At 36.0% G+C, this 22,107-nt stretch overlaps 1 protein-coding gene across 2 annotated transcripts; it reads left to right on the top strand.

Moving 5' to 3' along the window:
- The first annotated feature begins 214 nt into the window (after window positions 1-214).
- On the top strand, window positions 215-15,987 carry LOC137393450 (diphosphoinositol polyphosphate phosphohydrolase 1-like). Of its 2 annotated transcripts, none has more exons than XM_068080004.1 (5): window positions 215-275; window positions 3,964-4,093; window positions 6,336-6,500; window positions 11,962-12,105; window positions 15,438-15,987. In XM_068080004.1, the coding sequence occupies exons 2-5, from the start codon at window positions 3,971-3,973 to the stop codon at window positions 15,627-15,629; spliced, it is 624 nt and encodes a 207-aa protein (XP_067936105.1). In that variant the 5' UTR covers window positions 215-275; window positions 3,964-3,970; the 3' UTR covers window positions 15,630-15,987. The 2 variants fall into 2 exon arrangements, with proteins under 2 accessions (XP_067936105.1, XP_067936104.1); XM_068080003.1 differs by lacking the exon at window positions 215-275 and adding an exon at window positions 301-433.
- Window positions 15,988-22,107: the final 6,120 nt, after the last annotated feature.

Here is a 22,107-nt window from a genome sequence, read left to right as displayed (position 1 = left end):
CATGTCCGGGCAAAGTTATGGTATACAGCTTGTGAAGCTATACGGCTCTGCCTAGGTGTTCTCACCGCGCACCTAGGGTTAACCCGTCATTGGTAAATCATTGGTTGACTCAAAGTGACTAAGGCTGACTAGGCTAACTGCTCACTGGTTGCGAAATTGTGGCCGAGTTTGCTGGTCGACGAGATGTGTGACTCTGCAGATAATCAATTGGTCGGGCGACGCTATCACGTTCACGAGTTGGAAGCATTCGCAAACGAAGCAGCGTTGGGAAGCAGGTGAGTTTGAGCATTCTTAGTTACATGCATGTTAACGTAACCACACTCTTCACGAGGTGAATAACGTGCAGTATTATCTCGTTCATACCGAAGCGGCGCCCTGCACAGCATATAGTTTTTTTTTAATATTTTCAACCATTTGTATCGAACCTTTGCTAGTAAGTATTCTATGCTGTTACCTGAAGACCGAAACTAAGTGTGCATTTACTTTAAATTTATAACTATTTGAAAAGCGCAATCGAAGATTTGTTACCAAATAAACGTGTAAAACCTATTCAAGTTGCTGCTGGTTATCCAATATTTTGCAAAGTACAAATATTTTGAAAAGCAAAAAATGTAATTTTTTTTAGAATTAATAGCGAAGTCATGTTATGTTTGGCATCTAGAGCTAAAGTACCAATCAAACATTTAATACACTACGAGCCCGGTACGTTTTTCTGAGGAAGGCAATGCGAGAAACTAGGGTTTTTGTACTCTTGAAAACTCATTAATAAATTACAGATAAAAAGCTAATGTTATTATTAAGGCAGTTCAACCATCACACTACAGATAAGTTCAAATTACGTTATTTTCTTAGATTGAGGTTTTAAAAAATGGCCCTCATTTGATGCGTCACTGCTTCGAGTTGAGCCTAATTTTCTAAAATTCATTGCATGAAAATGGCAAAATCTTTTACATATATTATATATATAGAAAATATCAAAATTGATGGTTATTGGTTGTGACCATTCTTAAAATTTGTGAAATAGGCTGCCATCGCACACAACCAACGACGTGCCAAATCTGTCAATGGTGCATATAAAACAAAAAGGTCAAACTAGGAACAGCAGTTCGTGCAAGAAGTGAGAAAACTTGAAAAAAGTGAGTCCGATGAACAGACCAGCAAAACAAGCCTTACAAAAAAATCTAAACATGATCTTCAAGGTCTCAAAGAGAATTAGCCCGAATTAAATCAATTAGGTAGGTTACACATAGAACATTCATATACTTGAGTTAAGACGGTTCATGCTAATGCAGCAACGTAAAAGCAGCCTTTATGGTAAATCTAATGTACATGTATATCCTCACAAAGTTCTGGTCTAATTGCAACCAAACAGCCATAACAAAACTCTTTTGCCTTGAAATTTATTTGTTTTTGCTTGAACTAGTGAGCTTTAACACTACTTTTTTTAAATTTGATAGGTTTGAAGAAAAATTTACGTTAATTTTTAATTTAATTCTCATTTCTTTGAAGTTTTTATCCTCATAATATTGTGCTGTCAACATTGAAACATGAAATTGAGTAACATAGAGATAACGACACAGACATTTTAGACCGAATTGAAATTGAAAGTGGCATTTGGTAGAAAATAATAGGATTTATGACCCTCATAGGTCAACTCTATTAACAAATAAAAATTAAGTTTATATTATTAACATGATTATATAATTAATATGATTATATCATTAACGAAACATTGGAGGACAAACAGTGTCGCATTATTTCATGTGACGTCAGTCATGTAAGAATTTCTCTCTTGTCTCATTGTAAGACTGTGAAGACTTACTTAGTACCTAATAATAGAACATATATTGCTAACTGGAATATTTGTAATATAATAGACTTCATTTATTTTTTCTCATAGCTTTTTATGCTGCATGTGTTTCTTATTTGGCTTTTTAAATTTTTCAATGATAGCGCACAGCATCTGTCTTGAAAATGCGAGCGTGTAGTTTAATGCTTTTGATGCTAAACCGTGAACCAATCAAACCTGTAATCAACCAGTCGAGACAATGTGTTCATTTTAAGTTTTATCGTAAGAATATCTTTAAAAACCTCTATATATGCAAATTGTGCTGCAATGTGCAAGTTCTCTAAAATTTATCACAAATTTTGCTATTGCATCTGCACATATGTATCTTTGAACTGAGTATCTTTTTTCAGCAAGCATTCAGCTTAAAGATACAAGCAGATATTCGAAAAGTATTCCAGCAAAGTGTCTGAACTTTGGTACTTTGAAAAGCATTAAACGTACTCGCAGCTTGCCTACTGAGCAGTTAGTTTTTGAGTTAGTAGTATAGACGCCGTATGAATAGCTTACATATTGCAGCATATTAGTGCAACTATTTAGATTAGATCAAGTTAGTGTATGCTAAAGATTTAGCTGACAACACAATTAAATGAACTATTAGCTGCAAATAACGCTGCAAATTGAGTTAGAATTAAATTTTGTGTCCGATTTTGACATGTACTATTATTTTAGTTACAATTGTAAAGACGATACATGTTATAGTGACTTGATTTTACAGTAGCCCCTTGTAAATGAATACGGAACGAATAAATATGGTACAGGTTTTACTGGAAATCATACATCTCTCTCTAACCTGGAACTATTAGTGCAAAAAATGCATGTCACAAAACAGTTGCCAAGAAGATAGTCACTGTAAATTATTTGCATCGCGCCTACCCATGGGAGGGTCTTATCTGAAAAATGCCTACTTGTGTCAGTTTTAACAGCTTCTCACTCAAATTTTCTTTTAAAAGATCTTCACACTCAGGGTTTTACAATATTCGAATAATATTAAACTATTAATTCCTTTTGGAATTTTAATATCATGAATTCCAACAAGATTAGTGCGAGTGGTTGTAGCGGTAAAAAAGAAGGCAATGCTATTCTCAGAATTAATGCAATAACTTGGAGATAATACCTGTGCAAAAATTGTGGGTTAAATTAAAAAACAATCATGAAGCCATCTAGTAGTTATCATACTAGAGTAGACTAATATTTTATGTCAGGGTGTAACTGCCTGTTGTGCAAAAGGCTTTTAGTGAAAAGCAAATAGCAAATGGTCCTGTTAAATGGCATGTTTGGCTATAATAAAGTTTGTCAAAACTACTGCCATGCCAGTTACTTGTAATAGCCAAAACAAAACTAATTTTAACCAATTATAAATTCTGTAAAGGCAGCATTGCTTTGTTCATATCAAGTAATGTAGTAGATCCATAAAGAAAGATGATGTCAAATTTTCAACACTTAGCGAAATTGCAAATAAAAGCAATGGACCAATAGGAACACTGAGATTCATTATGTGGAAAAAATATAAGATTGAGACATTTCTCACTTGAAGGAAATAATTCATGTGGAAACTAACTGAACAATCTTTCTCCAATTATTAGAGCTATCTTAATTGGAAGAAACTCATTAACGGTCTATTATTATCACAAGTCTGATTTTTAGCTAATTTAAAGGAAAGAAAAAATACATCTGTAATCGTCTGAAACTTATCTGAAAGAGTTTTTACACCGTTTCTAGAAAAATGTAAGCAAGTTTATTATAATGAGATTTTCATTTGACACAATTTTAATCTAAAAGTGTACACATACTCAGCTGTTTGCAACTAAATTATTAGAAACTTCTCAATTTGTCAGTACATTACTCTTGATTATAGCAAAGTTGTCACTCCTGAAACCATTGTTCAAAATGCATACACTGCTGCTGTCACATTGCTTTAACTATGATTTCATTTAAACCTTATACAAAGTAATGGAAAACTTTTATGTAAGTTAACGGAATTCATTATTAAGAAAAGCAATTAAATTTATTGACGGTATATCACATCGCCATCGAGAAATGACACGGGCACATAGGTATATCCCTAAAAGACACATCCAACACAGCTCATTCATACAGCTCATGAATGTTTTTAGCAATTAAATGAACAGTTCTTGCTGTGCTCGGGACATGGTAAAGAAACGAGGGCACGATTGCACCTTTGATGAGAACGGTTACAAACGCCGAGCAGCGTGTTTGGTCTTTAAGGATGAGCGAGAGGACCAGGTATGTCTACTAATTTGTTATCGTTATGCATGCTGAAAAAGTGTAATGCTCAGGCTGTCTCCTTGCTTGTAAAAGTGCTGAAACCGGAAAAGATGGTGCCATAGCACCAATACCAAAAGTGACATCAAGCCTCAGTGGCTTGTCATCATTCCTTGGTGATGTAGCATTACTCGATCGATGGTACGGCTATAGTCACTATACCTAAAGGGGCATGGTGCACCAATAAAGACATACTGTCGGGTCAACTGTGTGATCCCGACAAAATCAGGGATTTGTCATTGCATCGATGGTAACAGAGCGAGGAGCAATGGTAAAATTTGTTCTCATTTACAGTTAAGTGCAGGAAGCAATCATTTTCTGCAATGGAAACTGTGTTTGGCTTCTCTTGCCAGACTTGATAGGTACAATCAATTGTTCTTTAAAGAAGCACTTGCGCCTATAAAAGCAGTTATTAGGGATTTAAGATTACACTTGGGTGACATATTCTAATTATCATTGGAATGCTTTTGTATAGTTTAAGACTGATGTAATCTACGTTCTAATTCTTATTGTATGAGAGATCAGAGGGCTTTTGTTCAATACGTTTTCCATTGCTGCAGTCCATGGACTAGTCCATGGAGAATGACTCATGGATATTTATATTGTACACATGTATATACGTTGAAGTAATTATAAGTGTTGGAGCATTCAACATTGCTTCCTCTTTATATCAGGTTGAATGGTCAAGCCTTTACTGCGGTAAAACCACACTAAACCTGTGTTAATCTGACTATATTGACAAATGAGCAGTATGTTTATACTTTTGACGCGTGCTCAATGCATGGTTGATACATGCTCAGCCTAGTATTTGTGGATGGTCCCATATTAAACATTCCTAGCATCGCAATACACTGCAAGCTTGCACTGCAGCTATTTGTGTCTGTTCATGTGTCAATCGGCCCTCGCATTGTTACCAAGATTTCAAAACTTGATTGGAATGTTTCCTTTTTCCACTGTTCTATTTGTTGATAATCAGCGATATTACACCAAAGAGGTGGGATCATAATGAAGGAAATATGTAGTCTATGATTAGGTGGTAAGATGGTTAGGACTCATTGACAATGGATGAGCATCAGCAAAGGCCATGGCACCAATCTTTGCAAATATTTCAACATTTTTAGGCTAGGGTAGCCAACTGCTTGTCTTATAACAAATGCATTGAATGGTACAGATGTTTTATTGAATTTTGTTGGTTATAAATATGAGATTTTTGCTAAACTGTTTTTCATAAACGTCAAAGTATCAGACCGAGTTAAACAAAGTACCACTTTGAGTAAAAGATATCAGCCAATTACAGTTTTTAATTCGATAGCGAAGCTTTTGAGTTAAAAAATGAATATAACGCTTTTTATTTTAAAGTCGTTTTAAAGTTAAACTACGCTGTAACAACGACTGCTATTATTCCTAAGTGTTCCTGAAGAGTATTCTAATAGTTCATCAAAACGCTTGAGTCTTCAGGTCAGATTGAAAACAGCATCATGGACGAATATGAGGACAATGGATCAGATTTAGACTGTAGTGTCAAATCAGAGTGTAGGTTCTGATGATTGTGACGATCATCTACTGTACATTAAAATGCAACTGATAGACAACTTCATAAGTTGGCGCAAGAATGCAGAATTTATTATAAACTCGACTTCTTGCTGTCTTTGAGAACACATTTACTGTACACTCGCTCGTTAATTAAACTCTTTCAACTTAGTCTATAGATTTTGCAAGGTGAATGATCTCTCAATATTGTCACTTTACAATCCAATTACACGCTAAGAGCAATGCCATCAGGGTTCTACTCAAATAGGTCCATAATTGCAGTCAAGTACCTATAGATTTAAGATATTGAGAGAATTATTTAGGCTATTGAAAGAATGGATTTAGGCTGTTAAAAAACTGCAGTTGAAACCGTTTGTGAAGGTGTGCATTACTCAATAATTAGATCGTTCAATATGCTCATTTGCAAGGCAAGTTGGCAGTAAGCAAAATCGACCAAACGCTAATAACAGATTATCGGCTAGTGTACACGCAGCTTGAATTGGTCTGGTCGTTGACACTTCAACATATTTTTTTAAATTATAAAGATAGTTTTCAGCCTAAACCACCTGGTTCTTTATTTCCTTTAATAATTTTGTAATGTTGTTAACGTGTTGAAAAGACTGGATGAAGCAAACCACTCATGTCTTAGGACTAACTTTCATTGTCACTGCAGGTCCTCCTGATCAGCAGCAAACACTTCAACAAGGACAGACAGTGGTGGCTTGTGCCTGGAGGATCTATAGAGCCTGAGGAGAGTCCCCACCAAGCTGCTGAAAGGGAAGTGTTTGAAGAGAGTGGAGTTCGAGGCCATATTCTTAGAAGCCTTGGCCAAGTTTTGGTAAGAGAGCAAACTGTAGTTTGATTAGTTAAGCTCTGGCACAGTGCACTTAAGGCGTGGTCACACGAGCACCGAACTGACGTAGGTTGGGAGGCTGGTTCGGTTCGTGGCACATGTCACACGGCCACCGAAGTAACTTCGCTTCCTAGATACCATGCGTATAGAGACAGGACACGGTTTCATTAGTAGTTTTTATGTATTTGAGTTAAATATTTCTATTGTTAACAAAAAACTTTGAGGAACAATTATAAATTATAATTACACGGCAGATTTATCAGAAGATCGTTCAGCTGCTCAAAATAAATCACTCGATACAAAGATTTTGCCAACCCTTCCCATCAACATAATTATATTTTTTTATTACTATAATAATGTTTTTTTATGCTGAGTACATAATAAACAAAGACAGTCTTTATCATAGTACTGTGGTTTTACATAAATAAATCAGTCAACGATACTTCATCAGGATGAATGTGACACATTACTTATATTCTACACGAAAGAAAATCACAATTCTCTTACATTTATGCAAAACTTGAGTGCAACATCTTACATTTATGCAACACAATCATAAGTCCGAGTGAACCTTGTCGTAAATTGCTTCATGTGGTTTATTTAACGAAATAAAAGTATCGTCCCATTTCTTTTTTAGCATTACTCACGCGAACGTAAGTAGAAATGTGACGCGTGCTCGCTAGAATTCTAGAATTTTAACCAGCCAATAAGAGCAAGCGTTCGGCATGAAATTTCGAGCAGGACCGAAAAGGTTCGTTTTGGCTAGAAATGTCCTCGGCCAAACTTTTTAGAGCTGAAAGCGACGTCGTTTTGCGTCATTTAGTTCGGTTCGGCGCTCGTGTGACCACCCCTTTATGTTAACTATCACATGCTGACCTAACGTAACTTGAGCTTGTTCATTCAACTTTCACCATCGACTATGTGCGCCGGGGACCGATAGCATCGGTGAAAGAATGCGGATACGTCAGCAAAGTTGGCAGCTGTCAAAATTTGGAAATATTTCGTCTGGAATCGACGACAGCTTGTACAATGTGCACCAATTCGACGATAGCAATTCATGGTCGCAGATAGCGCAATTTATTTATTTCTGTTTATGATCATTGCTGTGACGTTAGAATTTGATTGGAGCACACGAAAATGAAGAGGTTTTTCGTGAAAAATTAAAAAATATAAATGAGAACACTGCGTCATGAAGTATTTGCTTATGCACACGCAGATGGGTTTATGGTAGTGTGAACATTGTTATTATCGATAATTATAGAAGTATTGTGGCATCAACGCCGGAACTCGGCGATATAGTGTGAACCAGGCGATATAGTGTGAACCAGGCTTTAAGTTGAATAGAAAGGCTCGAATTCCTTTTAAGCACATCGACCCGATTAGAGTGTGAGTGCAATGCTCTCCTTTGTTTATTTGACCAATTTAATTTTCCATTCTTGACTCAGTTATTACATAAGCGCCTCATTACACAAATTATTAAACAATACTTCACTGCACAATGAGCTTATCAGATTATGCTTCAGAGATTATGATGTGTACATACATGTATGTGTACAGTAATAGAAGTGCCTAACTTTACATAACACCCTCCTGGATTCTTTGGTGTTGACTTTGTTTTTTAAACAATCGGCTCACCTCAAGTTCTCTGTGGGAAAAGCGAGTCAATCATAAATTGCTGCATAGAACCATGACAAAAATCATAAAAATATAACATGCTAAATGTTATAAGGGTACATAAATATGCAATCAATAATCTAATAAAAACACAAAAAAAGATTAGAAAACTCAGTGAGAGTTGGAAGAAATACCTGCATCTTAAGCAAAGTTTATCTATACGACCCAACAATGTATCTAAAATATATCAAGTGTCTCATTTTTGCACCTCCTAAGCGGTTTTGTTTTTCTCGCTAGATTTGGTTAATATTAGGCTCAACTATCTACCCAATAATTAGTCACTGACAGCATGTGACCAACGGATAGGTATGAGACTATTTACTGTGTGTTTACACATTGCATTCTACCACAAGCCATTGATCATATTGCAAATAAAGTAAAACAAAAATGTATCCTTTATCTCCAAAAGCAATGTCTGTTTGTCTGGCTGTCCGTTAACAGGGTTAGAGGTCGGGGTAAATGTCAGCTTTCAATGCCACTCCGACTTGTGACATTCAGCTTGGTAGACTGACAATTTAATACTGCACGATAGAGTAACCCATAAACGTCGTATTCCCTCTCAAGTTGGTGCCACAAAAAAAAGGAAATTATATTTTAAGGCTGGGACTTTTGTAATTCAAATTGAATTTGAGAACTTGCGTTAACTCGCCGGTTTACATTATATGGATTCTCTTATGTAATACGGAGCAACAACTTTACATAAATTGTGTTAAGAGAAATTTATGTAAAAGAAGGTACATGTATACATTATAGGAGCATCTATTGTATGTCTTTGAGAATTTATTTTTGGAAGAACACTTCAATTAATGCGTTACTCAGGACTCCGATTGACATGCGTTCTCTCGTGGGTGCTTTATTTTCAGTACGATGGACCAGGCACCTTTTTTATTTGTAGTGTGAGTTAAACGTACATGGTTCAAAGGTGAGAGGTACTTGATCCATATTGCTGAGTTCATCTGTCTCGATGTAGTTCTCCATTATTTTTGTTTTAGTGAATATGTGGAATTGAGCAGGTTTGTCCTTGTAGTTTGGAAGGAGTTGCTGCCACAGAGTTGTGATTGCTTGGACTGTCAGGTCTTTTCTCTTCATGAATCTAAAACACCATGATGGTCCATCTCTAAAATCTTATATTTTCATCTCGATGGCTATTGTGTCAGTCTGATTTGGACAGTCAAAACACAGCGGCAGCTTGCTCTTCGTGAGTCTTCCAGAAAGTTTTTCAGCTGAGACCACTTGCTATGATAACCTCTGGAAGCGTTTGTTTATCTGCATGCACTCATTTCTTCACCTAGTCACCATTGATTTATTTATTTTTTGATGATGAATAGCAGCTTGATTTCCTTCCGTAAAGGTTGACTCGCAACAAAATTCACATTACAGTTATTTGGTTTGAAAAGATTCACCATGTCTTACTCTGTTGTATTGTAGGTGCGAAATGTGTGGAAATGTGATTACAAGCTCTTAAAAGCTCAAAAACGAGCAGTTAATCGCAGCCATCAGGAAAACGCCATAGGTTGGAAACCCGCTCCAAAACGGCTCAAATGGGATGTAGTTGGACACGATGTGCTTCTGTGTACACTTTCATGCAACCTCATTCATCGAAATATTATCACAAATATACTTTCCGCATTCAATAAAACCATGTCTATGGTCCTTAGGCGTCTATTTCATCATCATTGTAATGCCGTCACTTTGAGCAGTGATATCTCAAACCCTAGCCTAAAAATTAGTTTAACTTTTTTAACCTTAGCTCGAAGGAATGCATATCATCCTCTGATAAATGTGAGGAGCCTGTTGATCACCTGTGATGGTCGAAAAATGCTGTAGAAATTGTTGGCACCATTTGGCAGAAAGTATGGATCACATGATCAGATTATGATTAGACTAAGCTGAAACGAACCTGTAAAGTAGCCAGCATCTTTGTTTGATACGAGCTTTCCGGTAAAACCCAAAGTGTTTGTCATAAACTAGTGCTACGAGACGTTTTATATTGAGTCTTTTATTGGTTTTTCATTTCATGTAATAACATCACGTGTCGAAACAATAACCACGTTGAGTTGAGTACATCATCGAAATAAAGGGATTCCAACCTGCGGCGTATTCGTGATGGCTGTGATTAACTGTTCGTTTTTTAACTTTAAAGAGCTTGTAATCACATTTCTACATATTTTGAACCTACAACGCAGCAGAGTAAGACATGGCGAACCTTTTGATACCAAATAACTGTAATGTGAATTTTGTTGCAAGTCAACCTTTAACCGCTTTTAACATATAGGCTGTATTAATCGCTTTTTTTGAAAAATTTTTGTGTGATGTAGTTCAGCAAAAATAACTGATTTACAAAAGTTGTGATAGCGCGTTAGCATGATCATGCAATTTTGTTGATTTGCTTGCTATTATGCTGCCACAAAAATATGAATAGGTCGCACTACAGTGTAAGCGGTGCTGTGGGAAGTGTAGAAGAAAATTAGCGGTTTATAGTTGAGAATTTATTTACAGCTAGCTGTATTGGACACATTTTAGATGTTAAGCCCATTGTTTTACAGGAGTCATGATGGCACTAAAATCATGCTCGTAATTTGTCGATGTGACCAGTGGTTTGATATCAAGTGTTATTTTCGCTACTTTGTTAGGGACAGTTTTACCTTTCTGCCTATGATCCCTACACACTGGTGATCTGGTACCATTAAGTTTAAAAAATGCCTCTTTTTATATCTATTATTAGTATATGGCCGAGTTTCTATGAAGGATATAAACCGTTATCATACTCAAGGTCACACAAGCCTTTAAAAGCAGTATAGGCTCAGTTTAACTCAGTTAGGATTCAGTCAGGCAGTTTTGACAATTTTTTGAAGTCATTTTTATCTATTTTACTCGTATGTCTAAAGCTTTTTTAGTGGTTTTGTGTACAGTTCTCTGTCACTAACTGTTAATCAGATAAGTATTTCTTGTCAGCAATTGCATCGTTATCTGCTCTTTGGCACAGAAGCTTTTTTGGAGCTCTACATGGTTGTCCCAACATTCAGGTAAATCAATTTCAGAATCATGAGTGCAGCTGTTATTGTAACTGAATTTTTTTTACCCAAGTGTTGATATTGGTATATGACTGGCCTAGTATTGCGGTTACCGTATTCACTTGTTAAACTTCGCCGCATCAATAGCTCCAAATGTAGAGTCTGTTTCTTAAATTTGGAAAGCTAAAATGCATCAGTTGAACTATCAGTGGTGAAGTCTTGCTTTACACAGCATAAAAATGAGATCAATCTTGATTCAGTCACTAGATTTTCACACAACTAGTTACTGCACAGTTGGAAATTTATCATTGTTAAGCTTTTGACAGATATATATTCTCAGAAGTTCCCGGGTATTTTTAAATGGAAAAATTGTCAAAGGTTATATCATCGAGAACTAATTGGCAAATGAGCTTTCTAAAGCACCAGATCTAACAAATTGGCTGTTGGTAACAATTCTCATCATTATTGGCATATATAATATAACTTGATAAGAGAACTTCATGCACTTGAATAGATAAGCATTAGTGTTGTACCTTAGCTCTCTTTGCATGATCAAGTTAGCGTAGAAATAGTAACATGATTAGTATTGCTATTGCAATATCACGAACATGCTGTTGTGGTAGCCTGCACATGATGCTTCCGAGCTCATGTGAGCAGCTGTAGTAGTCCATGTATCGATGCTACTGTGGCAACGCCTGTTCTACCACAACAGTGCATGCGTGCCAAGTGCTTTTTACATGCGCAACGTTCTTTTGCAGAATGATGCTAAAATGTCAAGGACCTGGGTGTTTGTTATGATACTCAAAGATGAATTGCAACACTGGGATGACAAAATTATTGGCAGACAACGCATGTGGTGTTCTCTAGATGTTGCTAGAAAGTTGCTCAGTGTTCACAAACCGGTAAGTTCTTTTCGACTTGTAGTCAACAAAGTAGGCACCACTCTTTCAATTTTTGTGTAGATTAAGGATTTATATTTGATAATTGATCTCTCGGGTTTTCACATTAACCCTTTGGCTGGGTTTAAGCCCCGCAAAAACACCCGAAAGTTGCGTAATTTATTTTTGAAAATTCAATAAAATCTTTTATGAACATGCATAGCTCAAACTGAAATTTACTTCTATGAACAAAATCTTTTGTACACAAACATTCATTTACATATCTTCTACTACAAGAAAACTACAACCATGTACAATTGTCCCTGTATGAAATGCTTGGAAGCATTCCTTTCAGTAGAGTCTAACGCTATAACGTAGCCGTGCGAGCTACCATAATGATCATTTTTCTCTGTATATTCCAAGTGTATTAAAAGTCCAAAAAGTTTACATCATTTCTATCATCTGAATTATTTCTATTCTGATCAGACAACAAATCACTAACGGTCGCAGGATCAAATAATGCCGATGTTGATTGGTTTTTCAACTTTTATTCTTTTCCAAGGAGGCGCGATTTCTTTAGCTTTTAACACAAAGCAACGCCTCTCAGATAATCTTTTCATATTGTAATTCATCGACTAATATCTTGTTGATGAATTTTAAAATTTATTAGCGTTCATATCCTTGGCTTAACGTTACTAGATGACAGCTTTATAAACGTTCACTGAAAGCAACATAAATGTCGTTTCCCCATGCAACCGATAAACAACATTTTTTGTTTTTCCTCAGCCAAAAGATTAGAGAATGTTAAAATAAACATTCTGTATCTTTAGTAGTAAAGTAATGGACACATTACTGTTGGTATGTCAGAGGTCAAAGGTGGCAGGCAAACAGAGGTGGCATTCAAATAAAGGTGGCGTTCAGATAGAGGTTTTACGAGAATCTATTTACATATGAGAGGTTAAAACTATATAATAATAACGACAAGGAAGAATGCATGAGCACTTTTAAATTCACTTTTTGATTATTTTATTATAAAACTAGGAGCAATAATGTTAGGTCAGTCAACAATGTTTTAGGATGGAAATTTATTCCTTTATATCCCCAGTAATTCCACAACCACTATATATCGGTGATTGTCTGTGATAACATTGTTCACACTATTACAAACCTATCTGCATTTACATCAGCGAATAGTCCTTGGTACAGCGTTTATGTTGTACATTACGGTTGCTGGAACAATGAAATACCAGTCCCACAGCAACTATCATGAACGGAAATATAGATCAATCAATCTGCAATGGCCAATCATCATCGCCGAAGTGGTGCACATTTCGCAAACTGTTGTGAAAGCATAGTGAAATATTGGGAAATTTTGATTGTTGCAGTGTTTCCTCTCATATCTGCATTGCCTCGGTGATGCCATCGGTCTATCAGTCTTTCACTTCCCGCTTGAGAGGTTATATTCATGCATTCACCAAAATGAAAATTAACCATGTAATTGATACCAGCACTATTATTAAGCCAGCTGAGTACATATGGCACAGATGCTTACATCTGCTGAGATACCTTGAAACATCTATTTGAATGCCACCTCTATTTGAACGCCACCTCTATTTGAATGCCACCTCTATTTGAACGCCGCTTTTATTTGACCGCTGCCTCTATTTAAACGCCTCTTAGGCGTCATTATTATCATGATCGGCAAAATATTTTTGTTAACGACTTTTATAAAGGTTTGCAAAAAGTCAAGTTTTACCAAACATCCGCTTAACAATGGCCCATCGAAAGCGTGGAAACCTTTGGATGAACATAAAATAAAATCGGCAAAATTGATCTCTGTTGAAACGCTCAAAAGAAAAAGATGTTTTTTTTCTGATCGTTTTAACTGCGGTCAAGTTTAGCCTATTTTAATCTGAAAACGCTCTTGCAGTCACATCACCTAAAACAGACAAATCTCAAATAATAGAAAAATATTTATACTTTCCGATAAAATTTTTTAAAACTTTACATGAGAGGCCCGGTTGAGGTCCTACATGAAAGAAACCTGTTGGGGGGCTTACACCGCCCCCTCTGAACCCCCAGATGTTCATAACTAGTCGCCAAACATTTGCCACCCCAACTTGCAACCAGGGAATACAGGCCTGTTTATAGCATATTATTTGATAGCATTGTTGCGGTAATCTGATCTTACAATTGATTGACGCTCATAACTCTTCATCTATTGCATATAAAATGCTAGTTTTGGCTGAAAATTGTAGCAAACATCAATGAGTGCAATGAGCTTTTATGCAACATTCGTAAAAATAGACATGAAAAAAATGTCTTCAAATTTAGGATGAAATAAAAATTAAAAGCTCTAGCAAATTGCAAAGCAGCACACAGTCTAGAATATCATCGCAGGTTAATTGCAAGCAATAGATATCAACTGGTAGAAATATTTCTCGGTTTCTCTAATTATTTCTTAAGAGATCTTTGACAAATTGGAGGTAAGTTAGCAGATTTATTGCATCCATAAGGTTTAATATCGCTCCATCGGGAAAAGAGGGCAAAATATAGGCAACATTCGCTTCGCCCGTAAAAGGGCTAAATTTATCTTCCTAAAACTCCGGCGGGCCATTTGAAAAATACACCGCCTGCCTCTATTTGAACGCCGTCTCCAACTGACCGCCGCTATAGAGAAAGGGTTGAAAAATAGAGCGCTTTGGCATTCAATTAGAGGTTTTATGGTATATTGTTAGATAAACCAGCACAAGAAAGGATGAAGAGGTTAGAGTTAAGACAAAGCTTGAGCAAAAATGAGTTTCTCAGCTAGTATAGAGATAAAAATTCATGCATTTGATTTGTTACTGTTTGAAATAATGAAAGGATTAAACCTGTGAAAGTTATTCTTGGCAAATAGTGTGCTACAAAAGAATCCATCATTACTGTCTGCACTCAAACATTCCAATTATTCATTATCAAAGTCTGAGGCTGATCCAACAAATGCCGAATAGCTCGAACCCTTCGCATTGTTGTCACCGCCACACTGGCTTACACAATGGCCAAAGCTAGTATTGGCTAAGCTTTCACACCAGTCTTTCACAGAGTAATCACCAAATTAACTTCTTGAAAAAAAATTATAAAACTTCATTAAACAATCATGTGAAATTTTCTTTTTTAAATGCAGTTCAATTTATTATCTTTTCAGAAAGAACACTGATGCGTGATGTCCTCTGGCAATTCCATACACATGACCTGTCATTCAAACTAGAACTAGTCTGGTGTGCTGAAACTTTCTTCTTTACAATATCATGAATTGCTTCGTACAAAAACTTGGAGCATGGATTAAGCGAGTGAAGTTTTTGATTATATTACAGGTGCAGGTAAAGTATTTAGACTTGGCTAGAAAAGGCATAGGCCAGAGTGGTGGTACATTGACAGATATGCCTGTGATGAGTTGCAGCGGACTACCTGAGGAGTCAAACGGCTCAAGGCCTCGGGATGACTGCAACATGACCACCTCACCGATTGTTGGTCTCCAGTCAGTAACACTTCAAACAGCATTGTAGTTAACAAATGTGCTCTAGTTTTACAAAGTTGAGGCATTCTGAATTGTGCATACACTTGTTGTAGCTATCAGGTTACTCTGTGTGTTGGAAGATTGTAACTTTTGAATACTTTAGATATTAACTGATTCTTTTCTTCATGCTGTCAAAGCCTGCCCTGCCGAGCATTAGGTTTCAACTTTTCACTTAGGTGCTGATTAACTGTGCTGCTCTATGTATGTATATTGAATGAGAATGCACCAGCTTTCTGTTTGTAAATTGTTGTTTTTGTCGATGCTTGGTTCAACTTGGGTCATGTTTTATTGATTAGTATATAGTATAATTCTCGAACATTGTAAAATATATTATTTATGTATATATATTTGTATAGAGTTGAAGTTACTCAACAATTTATTTTTAATGATAATTTGCATTGCTTATGCTGTGTTGATGTTTAAATGTCTTTGTATTCATGTAGTCTAGAGAAGAAGACAGCAAATGGGGTTAAACTAGTGGAGCTCATCCCATTTCTGATCGTTTTATGAAATAGTTGCATCTGAACGCTGTGATAATATACTACTGGGAATCATGTCATTGCTATGCAGTGTCAGCAACTCCATGCTCTTTAGTATTTTGATGAAATGTAAAATAACTGCATAAAAACATTGACTTGAATAGGATCATTGCAATTGCATTGAATTAGGATCATTGCACAAAGCAAAGTCTCCTTGCTTTTTGTGGGAAAATATCGACAAACAGGCCTAGGGAGGTATGCTATTAAAATAACTTGCCCTTGCGTGTTCTTGCTATTTTAGCAGCCATATTGGCAGTATTTTGCTATTATATTTTATGATGGATCTGTAAATGCTTTGGCAGTCATCATACATGTAGCTAAGTAAATTAGGAATAGCGTTGTCTCAGTTGAATGCCATAGCTAATCTTGATGTCTAACCTTGAACGGATACAGCATTAAACAAATTACATGAACACAAACTTGCAAGATACCTACTTGTACATGTATAAGCTTTGTGAGAAGCTCATTCAGGTTAAGGAAGGAGTAAAACACTTAAACCACCTTGGATCAGTAGATATGAAGCCATATACTGTATGTATAGAAATGTATTCATGTTAGAAGTTCCTAGCATAGGGAATTATCAGATGAACTCTCAAGCAAGCCAACCTTCATTTGAACATATTCAAGAGATTTATTTAATTTTTTGGGTCCTACATTTGCATACAGTTCGGTATGACTAAATCACGTTCGAGGGCAACAAAATTAGTTATACTCAGCCAGTAGGAAACAACATACCGTATTCACATACAAGTAAATGCAGTTAGCTAATATTTTATTTAGTTGATAACAAAAAGCCTCTATTTGCAGGCATATTATCAAATAAAATGCAAACTGTAAGAAAATCCTGAATACAACATAGTAGTGAACAAACCATGTTTAGTTTGACATTTGTGTAAAGAATTTATAAGAAAATTTCCGTGAGATGATGACTTGAAATAAGTAATGCGAGATAATTTGTACAAAAATAAATTGATACCATATACAAGTGTTCGTGTCTGAAGACTAGATTCTCTATGAGTTTTGATTGTGGCAAGATCAATTATTAATTAATAGTTGGATGACTATAATATGGTCTGTTCTGTATCATCTGTCTGCGTGAGTATCATTGATGTTTACTTCTATGGTCTATCTGCAGTGGGTTAATTATGTTTTCAATTGAATCGCCGCTTTTATGTATAAATTCTAGCAGATGTTGATAGTTGTGAGAGTTAGAAAATATTTCTTTTTTTAGATTGGTGTAATTGCAGCATCTGTATAGGTAATGGTCTACTGTTTCATCCTCATCCAGGCATGTGCATGTTGGTGTAAATGTTAAATTGAGTTTACGTAGTTGATATTGTAAGGTTGAATGGCCTGTGAAAAGCCTGGTTAAAATTGATATTTGTCTCCTTGGTAATGTAAGTGGAATAGGGGTTTTCTCCAGATGATTTGTTTCTAGGTCTTTTAATAAATCAGTGTCCTGCTATCAGATGAGTTTTCCATTGGCGTTGCCGATCATTATTTAGTTGCTTTCATTTAGTCGATCTTTTACAATGACTTGCTGACATATCTGCTATAGTTGTGTTTCTACCATTTAAGTTTACAGTGTGAGAATGTATCTTCTTTTGAAGTTTGATTTTTGTAGATAACAAAGTTTTTGCGAAATGCCTCTGTCATATTGCCTTTCTACAGTATGTGTATATGTCTCTGGAGCCTAGAGACTCAGCTGTAGGTATGTTTGTGATATGGTGGAGTGCTTCTATCGAGGAATTAGTCTTCACTCTCAGTGTTTCTTTCCAACTGCTATGGAGAGATGTCAGCTTTTTGATCCTATATAAAACTATTGTAAAACACTGGGTATTATGGTTGAGTCTAGTATCTTCTTAAAGTAGTGCCTATGGCTTTTACTCTGCATCGATGAACAGAAGAATTAGTCTCCATTTTTTAGCCAATATCGCTTTTGATTCTTCTCTTTGTGTGTTGAATGCTAACTTAGTCTTGGGTTAGACCTAAAACTTTAGTTGAATTGGTGATGTTGATGTTTTCTCCGCTGACTTGAAGTAGTTTTGGGTTGCAGTTGAACAAAATTGTATCTGTCTTGGAACAGTTTGCTTTTATGCGCCATTATTCTAGCCAGTGTGTGAGCTTCATGCAGCTACTTGCCATTGTTTCATATGGTAGATCTTCATTCAGCATGTCTCTTGTGTAAAGTATAAAAAGTATAGAAGATAAGATGCTTCCTTGTGGCAGTCCTATTTCACATTGTTTTGGCTTTGATAGATGGTTGTTAACTTTAATTCTGATCATTGGTTGTGAGAGAAAATAAGATATTAATTGAAGGAAGGGTCCGTTTATTCTTAATTCAGCGAGTCTGAACAACATCCCTTGGTGCCATACGCTGTCAAACGCTTTTTGTAGGTTGATAAAAAGGCCTGCGACTTTTTGTTTAGATGATTGTGTTGAATTTCGATCATCATTGTACATAGGTAAGTAGAGGTAGATCTGTTTTTACGAAATCCGTGTTGGTATTATGGTATCCAGCCTTCTGGCTCTGTTAGAATTCTAAGTCTGTGCTCAATTATTCTTTCTAGAATTTTGCCACATAGAGGTTATTGTAATTGAGCGATAGTTGTTTGTTGTGGTGTAATCTTTGTTTCCATGCTTTCTCAAAAAAAATGCTACACTGTTGAAGAATGGCCATTTGCTTGAGGTAAGGATGCTGTCAAACAGGATTTTTAGTGTACATGTAATTTAAAATTGGAAACTTCCATTTTTTATCATTGAAGGGTGTACTCTGTCGCAGCCGTGTCACTTTCTTCTGGTTTTAATATGTTTTGCAGACCTGATTATTCCTTCTATTGTGACTGGTGTGGTCAGGTTTGGAAACCTAGGTTCATTTTGCAATTCTTCTGCAACTCTTTTTTTTACATGCGTTCCTAACAAGTTGCTGATGATTGAGTCTGGTGTAGAGTAAATGTTGAGGTGTTTGCCTTTGAAGATGTTGTCATAGAAGAGTTCTATTTTACTTGAATCAGTGGTTCGAGTCTTGCTGGTGGTAGTTAGATTGTCAATCTTAGCATTAGTATTATTATAAAAGTTCTGTTTAAATTTGTTCCAAAAGTCTGGACCATTATTGCTATTGAGGGCGTCTGTTGTACTTTCCAGAAATTTTGTTTTTGCATCTTCTAGTGCATTTCTGAATCTTTGTTTTGACAATTCAAGCATATTATCATTCTCAAAAGAACTTCTGTATTTACATTTCGCCTTTGTTTGTCTTAGTTCTTTCGACAAGGTTGACAGTTCTTCAGTCTAGTAAGGTTTGCAGGTTCTTGATAGCTTAATTTTTGGGACGTTTGAATCTTTGCAACGAGTAAGATTGGTAGAAGTTTCGTTTCATATAATTGCAGAGTCTGTTTCTGCTACAATCCCTAGAATTGTTTCTGCTGAAAGTATCTCTAATTATGTAATATATTTAATGCACTCATATCTGTTCCAAGACTGAGATTTTCGGTTCTGTTTTACTTTTTGTGTTGTAAACAATGTCCAGACTGGAATGTGATCTCTTGTTGGTGCTCCTGAAAAAAGTTCTGTAGAGTCATCTGTGTACTGGTTGCTTTTTATGGTAGCTGTATTTTGGGTTGTTATGATAAGGTCTATAACACTTCCACCATTATTGCAGAGGAAAGTAAAATCTTGGTGTTTGTCTATCACTTCAAAGTTTTGGTTACTGCAGTAAATAAAAAGCTGTCAGCCAAGTGTATTGGTTTTGCAGTCATTCTGAGCCGGGTGCCTTGCATTGAAATTACCAAGTATAGCTAGTTCTGTGCACTTGAGATTAGGTATCTCAACGCTGGATCTACCAATTTTTGTGAGAAAAGTACATGTATCTAGTTTTGTTGTATTTTCAGGTTGAATATATGTTGATATGAGTATGAAGCTCTTCCCATTTATGTTGATGGCGATAAAAAGTATTTCTGAATCTTGTTGTTTTAGACTGTGTAGTCTGTCAGAGCTTCTAGTGTTGTGTACTAATGTAACGACACCGCCTTGTCTGGAGGGGCTCTTGTTGTTTGATTTTAAGTGAACGCTGTAGTTTTTTAAGTAATCATTTGAAACAAGCATTGTTTTAGTTTCTGAAATTAATACTAGATCTGCTTTGTTTTGAGTGATGTAGGCCCTATTTGTTTAGAGCCAATAGTGAGGAGTGGGAAAAAACATTTATCTTAATCTGCATCATTTTCAGCTAGTTGTTAGACTTAATAGTCATAGTAGTTGATAAGGTGTAACATTTGTTTTTGTCTCAGTTCTTGCCGATGAAAAAACTCTCTGTATTTTGGGCAGTTTTTATCTATGGACTTGTGCTTCTTTCCACTGTTAATGCATTTCTTTCCGTGTGAGCATTCATCATGCATATCTTCATAGGGGTCAGAACAGTGACGATATATCTTTTGGCTCATGCAGTCTATAGCTATATGACCAAATTTCATACAGTTATAGCATTGCATTGTGTCACTGAGATCCGTTCTCCCACTTGTTCTACTTTGATAACGAGATGGTCTATAACATGGGTGGACAACCCTTTTGGGCATAAAGCCACTTCCAGATGGTAATTTAATAAAACGCCACCATCACCTACACATATGTCCTATAACTTTTAACATCCAGTACAGGCAAAAGAATATTTACCTTCCCATATCACCGTTTCTCACAATGTCAATGCTCATAGCATGAATTTTCAGATATTGCTTTAACATTATCAAATTTTAGAAATTTATAGAAGTCGGAAGAAACTCCAAAAATACCTTTAAAAGTTTTTTTGGTTTTCCATCAGAGTGTATATAACATCAGCTGCATTTTCAATACACTCTTTGAATAACTGACCATCCATAAATTTCACACAAAATTAAAAAAAAATTTCCCACTTATTGATTCCATAAACTATCTGTAGCTTGTTAAACTGGCCTTTTGGCTCTCACTAAAAGTTATTATACTCTGCTGTGTTCTTACAATGTATGCTGCTGGGCAGTGCTGCAATTTTTGCATCATTAGACATGAAATGCGGCTTTGCATTTCTTTTTTCATGGTCTTTATGATGTCCAAACTTTCTAAGCATGACATTCCGTTTCTATTTGGTAGCTCCACCATAAGAATTTCATCAGTTCACTCTTTGTTGAATTAATAAATTTCTTCACTTACTAAACGCTTTGATTTCTTTACTACACTTACATTGCTGCATTTTATTTTTCTGCAGGACAAACATAGTGATAACCCACTAGTGCTGCATTATTCCATCAATAAGGAAAGCAACTTCTCTTATGATGCCAGACTGACAATCGATTTTTGCAGTGTTCAGATTAAAAATGCATTTTTTCTTTTAAGCCCGCAACAAAAAGGCCGCATTGAAACAACAAAAAGGCCGCAGGTTGCCTATGCCTGGATTGGTGCCAAGCAATATTTTTGTAGATGACTGACACAATAAAGAAAAACTTGTAACGGTATGTATTTGGAGTTGTTCCATCGTGTAAATTAACTCGCTAGATCCACATAGCATAATCGGCGTTGATAAACGATAACAAACCGATTTGTTTAGTCAACGCTGCGATCCAGACAGGCGAACAATCGGTAATAGTAGACAGTCTCATAGAGTTATCTTCCCCTTGAGTGATAACAGTGCCTTCACAACACGAGCGTTTCCGGTGCCAACAAGGAGCGTTTAAGCCACGCCCCTTTTTTGCGCTAGTCAATCGTAGTGATTGACTAGATCAATAACATCAGTTTAACCATGAGAATGGTTAAACAATGATCATGAATTTCCACAGTTAAGATAGTAATTATTGCTCATATTAAAGAAATGATGATTATAGTTTATTACTCTAATATTTGCTTATTATTTAAAGCAATTCAATACCTACATGACTTGCAAAGGCACTGAATTGATAGTGTTAAGTG

Source organism: Watersipora subatra, chromosome 4 (assembly GCF_963576615.1).
Source record: "Watersipora subatra chromosome 4, tzWatSuba1.1, whole genome shotgun sequence".
NCBI lineage: Eukaryota > Metazoa > Bryozoa > Gymnolaemata > Cheilostomatida > Watersiporidae > Watersipora > Watersipora subatra.
This window is presented reverse-complemented; position numbering and strand designations above follow the sequence as displayed.

What these genes read in the sequence shown, in the direction of transcription:
- LOC137393450 (XM_068080004.1), top strand. Translation starts at nt 3,971, where the DNA reads ATGAACAGTTCTTGCTGTGCTCGGGACATGGTAAAGAAACGAGGGCAC. An exon ending in GAAGCCTTGGCCAAGTTTTG is followed by an intron (nt 6,501 to 11,961) that starts GTAAGAGAGCAA and finishes GTTCTTTTGCAG; the next exon opens with AATGATGCTAAAATGTCAAG. An exon ending in TGCTCAGTGTTCACAAACCG is followed by an intron (nt 12,106 to 15,437) that starts GTAAGTTCTTTT and finishes ATTATATTACAG; the next exon opens with GTGCAGGTAAAGTATTTAGA.